The sequence below is a fragment of the Equus przewalskii genome, chromosome 3, assembly GCF_037783145.1.
Source record: "Equus przewalskii isolate Varuska chromosome 3, EquPr2, whole genome shotgun sequence".
Lineage (NCBI taxonomy): Eukaryota > Metazoa > Chordata > Mammalia > Perissodactyla > Equidae > Equus > Equus przewalskii.
Genome location: NC_091833.1, coordinates 65905403 through 65912058, shown reverse-complemented (window position 1 = coordinate 65912058; position 6656 = coordinate 65905403). Strand labels below are relative to the sequence as shown.

At 33.7% G+C, this 6656-nt stretch overlaps 2 protein-coding genes across 3 annotated transcripts in view; both read right to left on the bottom strand.

The window, feature by feature from the left end:
• Positions 1–6656, bottom strand: part of LOC103557632 (UDP-glucuronosyltransferase 2B31-like) — an 88929-nt gene that overhangs the window by 57969 nt on the left and 24304 nt on the right. The gene's annotated exons all lie outside the window — the stretch shown is intronic.
• Positions 1239–6656, bottom strand: part of LOC103542078 (UDP-glucuronosyltransferase 2B31-like) — a 46119-nt gene continuing 40701 nt past the window's right edge. Inside the window, exon 4 of the mRNA XM_070614761.1 lies at positions 1239–2497. Coding sequence (XP_070470862.1) covers positions 2393–2497 — 105 coding nt within the window. The 3' untranslated portion in view covers positions 1239–2392. The remainder of the gene's footprint in view (positions 2498–6656) is intronic.

Genomic DNA, 6656 nt, shown 5'->3' with positions numbered 1-6656 from the left:
AACAAATCCTGAATTGATGGTCATTGTGCTAGGCACTACAAATTCCACATTATTTTCCTTTGGAATATGAAAAAATTTAATTATTAAAGATTTATTTTATCAAAATTAAAAAGTTTTCTGCTTGAAAGGGAAGCGATCTGAGAGTGAGAAATCAACTGACCTGAATGGGAGACAATATTTGCAAATCAAACGTCTGATAAGGTACTTGTATCCATAGTACATAAAAAATTCTTACAATCCAATAATGAGAAGACAAATAACCCAATTAAAATTGACAAGGCATTGAAATAGGTATTTCTCCAAGTTAGATAAATAAATGGCCAACAAGCACAAGAAAAGATGCTCAACAGTTTAGGCTACAAGGGAAATGCTAATCAAGACCACAAGGAGAGACCACTTCACATCCACCAGGATGGCTATAATAAAAAAGACTGATGATGACATGTGTTCACAATGATGTGGAGACTTGGAACCTTCATACACTGCTGGTGGGAGTGTAAAATGGTGCAGCCTCCTTGAACATCAGTTTGGCAATTCCTCATAAAATTACCATATGAACCATAATCCACTTATAGAAGCTACGCAAAACAAATGAAAACATATGTTCACACAAAAATATGATAGCAGTATTCATATTGGCAAATATGGAAACAACCGAAATGTCTGTGAACTGATAAATGTATAAATAAAGTGTGTTATAGTCACATCATAGAATATAATTCAGCAATACAAACCTATAACAGGGAAGAAACTCAAAAACATTATCCTATGTGAAAGAAACCAGTTGCAAAAGGCCATGTATTGTATGATTTACTTTATGTGAAATGTCCAGAAGCACTAATCTATGGAGACTGAAATTTGATTAATAATTTCGTGGGCAGGGGGAAATGGGAACTTACTTCTAAAGCATGTTAGGTTTCTTTCTGCAGTGGTGAATATGTCCTAAATTTATATTATGGTGGTGATTTGATAGCTCGGTAAACATACCACATGTATTTCATTTTTATACTTTAAACAGGTGAATTTTATAGTATGTAAATTATGTTTAACTTTAAAATTTTTAAAAATAATTATAATAAAATCAATTTTGAGCAAAAGATATTTATAATTTTATAAACTTTAGGTACTGAATTCGTATCTTGTATGATATTTCTTCGATTTCCTCATTCTTTCTTTCTATGAGTTCTATCATATTTTTAAAAATGTGTCCTTTTTACAAATACCTATAGAACTTCACATTTTTTGTTTTGAAAATTTTTGCACCAGTTTATTATCCATTAAATCAATGGGCATAAAATGCATTTTGAAATAAATGTGTGGTTAAAAGTAAAAGTAGACATAAGAAAGGTTAATTCTTGTCAATGATTTCAAAATTAGCTTCTAAAACTGGATGAAACTCATATTCACTGTTAACAAGAGAACATATCTATAAATACTATCTATTAAAAAAATGTTGATACTTAGGATGGGTCATTAATGACTGTCTTCAAGGCATTGAGCAAATCTGTACTTGACATTGTACTGAAGTCCACTCCAACCACTGCTCCCTTGGTCTTCAAGAACAACGTTACCAGGTTGATCCACAGACAAAGGAATACCCAAGATAGGGATCCTGTGGTAGATCACCTTATTTAGAAACAGATTAGTATACACTTGAAATTGCATTAAACTGTCTTTCAGAGCTTAAAGAAAGAGGCACCTCCATCAGCCATAGGGTAAGTGAAGGCTACATAGAAAATTGATGTGTTTCTTATGACTTGAAAACTGAATACAAGTTTCTAGGGGGATAAATTGAAAGAGAATATTCTGGATTTAAAAAAGAGTGTGTGCAAATAAAAGGGGGCCATGAGAGAATGTATTCTCTTAATGAAGTAGTGAAGTCACTGAGTCTGATAAGTAGTATGTCAAGGCAAGAGAAAGTATGATGGTGGTGGCACAGGAATCAGTGGAAAGAAAGGCTGCACTTCATAATACAATGTATTATTACTTCATGAAAAAGACTGTGGACTTTTTTCCTGTAGAAAAGGGAGTCACTGGTAACAAAAAAAGGAGATGTTATATTTTAGTGGCACCTGATATCCCCCACAGTAGGGTAAAGGATTGGTATAAGGGGAGAATTAGGTGACAGAGAGATAACCTAGAAAGTTGTTGAAAAAAGGCTGTGTGAGAGATAATTACACATGAAGTAAAGATACATTGATTCTGGCAATAAGGAATGTGATTGTGCATAATAAAATGCCAAATATTATATCTTATCATTTCCCCTAAGACTGGGAAGTAAATATAAGGAAGTCAAGTTTTATTTTCGATGTTTTCAATAATAAATGTTCAATGAATTTACTTCCTTTTGAACTATTGTCACTCTGGTTGGCTGCTCCTCTCATTTCAGTGTTTATTTTCCAGTTTTACCAAGAAGGTCATTCTGGAGGATCCACTTATACAGACGAGTATTTGGCCCTAAAGTATTTGGTTTCTTGCCATCAAATCTCCATATAACCTGTTCAGATAAAGAAAATACCTATTTCATGAGTTGAACTTCATAGCTATAGCAGAATCTAAATAGATCAAGAGGCATCTAATTAAACCCCTTCAATATAACAGATGAGGAAATGAGGGCAAGAGATGATAAGTAATGAGAACCAATAAAACACTGATGTAATAGGAATGCTCATATAACATGTAATTATTTTTATATTGAATTATGTATGAATGCAATCACGTTGTTTCACACTTAGTGGTTAAACAATGAGATATTCAATCACCAATTTAAGAATATAAAAAATCTTTAGGTAGTCATTATAATTCTAGTGTGAAAAAATAGTAGCAAATTACTAATGATCTGCATATTTCTTTTGTTTTAACTATTTATTATATTATCTCACCTCTTACAGATTTAATATTAACCTCTTTATTTCTTTTTCAGTGATACTAGAAGTAGTTCTGATACATCCTTTTGTTTCATAAGTTATTTTATTACTTTTATGTCTTTTGATTTAAAAATCAGTGCAATCAGCTATTTGTGAGAATAGAATAATTCTGACATTTGACAATTTATTAATGATAAATAATTTCTGCTTACACATGTGCTTAGCTTATTTTAGATTACTAATTATTAACCACTACTTCCAAGAAAGATTTCAAGTGGTAATTTTTTGCATGAATCCTATATTATCACTATTGCTAGGTTTGGAAATCTTTTAAATACAGAAAAGAAGAGCCCATCCGCACTTCATAAACAACAGTATAGCAATTAGTAAAGATTGAATATCATGATGATTTTAAATTTTATTTAGCTGGCTAACACTTCAATGATGTGATACAATTCAGTGACAGCATTGATTAATATGGTTTCTTATAGCCAAGACATTTCCAAGTCCAATATCAAAATTAGTTACAGATTTTAGAATTCCCAAGCCATCCTCATAAGACATATTTTAATTTACAAATTGTTAGCATCTATTTGCTATTTGAGTGTTAAAGTAACTTCAGGTTTTCAGCAAGTTAACATAGATGATAAAAAGGTCTATCAGTTAGGAAACTAGATTAGTTCACAAATGCACAGAGACTCCAAGTATGTTTACTAGAAATCATTTACCTCCATATTTTATAGCAAAGGAGGCATCTGAAATTTTTTAATGCTAGGCTTGCTTCTACTTGACTCCTTTTTTATATTTCCTTCTCCATCATCAATCCAGAGGAGTTATCCTTTGATAGATTAGAAGCAGAACACTTTTAGGACCACATTTGATAAAGCACAGGATCACCTTAAGAACTAGACCCACCGCCACCCTTTCTCTTATGTTCTCTTGCTTCAGACTTTAGCAAGGCCCAGGTCACAAGGGCAGTCTTTTTTCCTTCCTTTTCAGGCCAGTTTTTTTTATTTCTCCGAATCATCATGGCTGCATAGGTACCTGGAAGCACCTTCTTGAGCCTTGGCCATCCTTTTTCTGAATAGCACCCTGAAAAGCACATTGAATAGGCCTATTCCAAAATTGAGGGGAAATAAAAGAGGCCTGGATTACCTGGCAAGCCTAAACTGCAGGATCCCTTTCAGACTGTTATCAATTCCTGCTCAAGGTAACTGTTAAAATTTAACTGCTTTCTGAGAACATCTGTAGTGTGCCCTTGAGAATCCTGCCAGGAAAAGGAGCAAATTATAGGGCAGAATTTGTTGATCTCTGTATCTGCCTGCAATATCATAATACCAAAATTTCACACTACATCTCTTAAATATATTGCTTCTTGTTCACAATGGTAATGGCAAAGTTATTGTCAGTCAGACACCCTCTGCACTATTTTAGCACCTGTCATGTATATTTTTGTTTGTAAACTAATATCTGAGATAAATTGGAGCTCACAGAATAGTTTAACTTTCAGGTAGGAAATTTCTGTAATAGACACTTTACAGAGTTAAGAGACTCATTTCTTAGTTGTCCACTATTAAGGTACTTTATCTTACACTTTGTGGAATCTGGACAAGGGCTGATGCAATCACATTGGCCCTTTCTTCTGTCATGTTTCTGACCATTGACCCCAGAGTAAACACCACAATACCATTTTATCCAAGACTCTGGGCAAATTCTTCCATTTCCTATGGAGAATGATTTGCTTCATCATAAAAAAACAACAGCATAGCAAACACTATTAAAAGAATTGATGCAAACAACTAAAGAGAGAAAAATCATGTATTACAAGGAATTATTTAGAGTAGTGGCTAGTTTTATAAAATTGTGGTGTAATATACATAACATAAAATTTACCATCTTAACCTTTCCTAACTGTACAGTTCAGTAGTGTTAAGTACATGCACCTTGTTGTACAACCAATGTCCATAACCTTTTCATCTTATAAAACTAGGACTCTACCCATTATACAATATTTCCTCATTTCTCTCTTCACCAGTCCCTGGCAACCATAATTATACTTTCTCTGTCTATGAATTTGACTAATCTAGATACCTCACATAAATGGAATCATACAGTATTGGCCTTTTTGTGAGCGGCCCATTTTACTTAGCGTAATGTCGTTAAGTTTCATCTATTATGTAGCATTTGTTAGAATTGCCTTGTATTTTAAGTTTGAGTACTATTCTATTGTGTGTATATATATATACCACATTTTGTTTATTGATTCATTCACCAATGGACACTTGGGTTACTTCCATGTTTTGGCTCTTGTGAATAGTGCTGCTATGAAGATGGGTGTGTAAATATGTCATCAGGATCTCAATATCAATTCTTTTGGATATATACCCAAAAGTGCAATTGCTGGACCAAATGGTAGTTCATTTTTAAATTTTTGAAGAACCTCAACTTCTTTTATATTAGTGGTTGTTTATGACAGACCTAATTCCTCATTTCCTTTCTGAGTATACAGTTGACATGAGATTAATTTCCTCTATTATGTATACTTGTGTAAATATGTGTGTCTCTGTGTGCCTATGTGTATGTTTGTGTGTATAAGCAAGAAATTAAATAGGGCCAGTACACAGTCTTGAGGAGGAAATGCTCTCAGACAATATTATATCTGGACTCTTCATTTATAAAGTTATTACCTACAGGCATACCTCAGAGATGTTGCCGGCTCAGTTTCACACCACTGCAATAAAACAAATATCGCAGTAAAGGAAGTCACACAAATTTTTTGGTTTCCTAGTGCCTATAAATGCTATATTTATGTTATACTATAGCCTATTAAGTGTGTGATAGCATTATGGCTAAAAACAATGTACATACCTTAGTTAAAAACTACTTTATTGCTAAACAATGCTAACCGTCATCTGAGCCTCAAGGAGTCATTATAATTTTGCAAGTGGAGGATCTTACCTCAATGTTGATGGCTGCTGACTGATCAGGGTGGTGGTTGATGAAGGTTGGGGCGGCTGTAGTAATTTCTTAAAATAAAACAATAGTGAAGTTTGCAGCATCAATTGACTTTTCCTTTCATGAACATTTTCTCTGTAGCATTTGTGATGTGATTGTGTTTGATAACACTTTACTCATAGCAGATATTCTTTCAAAATTGGAGTCAGTCCTCTCAAACTATCAATTTTGCCAGCTTTATCAACTAAGTTTATGTAACCCTTTAAATCCTTTATTGTTATTTCAACAGTCTTCACAGCATCTTCACCAGGAGTAGATTCCCTCTCAATGAACCACTTTCTTTTCTTATCCATAAGAAGCAACTCATCATTCACTGAAGTTTTATCATGAGAACGCAGCAATTCAGCCAAATCTTCAGGCTCCACTTCTAATTCTAATTCTCTTGCTATTTCCACCACATCTGCAGTCACTTGCTCCACTCAACCCCTCAGAGTCATCCATGAAGGTTGGAACCAACATTAAACTTCTATTGATGTTGATATTTTGATCTCTTCCCATGAATCGCAAATGTTCTTCATGGTATTTAGAATGGTGAATCACTTCCAGAAGGCTTTAAATTTACTTTGCCCAGACTCATCAAAGGAATCCCTATCTGTGGCAGCTGTAGCCCCACAAAATGTATTTCTGAAATAATAAAACTTTAAAATCAAAATTACTCTTTGATCCATGGGCTGCAGATTGGATGTTGTGTTAGTAGGCAAGAAAACGACATTAATCTTGTTGTACATCTTCTTCAGAACTTTTGTGTGATCAGTTGCATTGTCAATGAGCAGT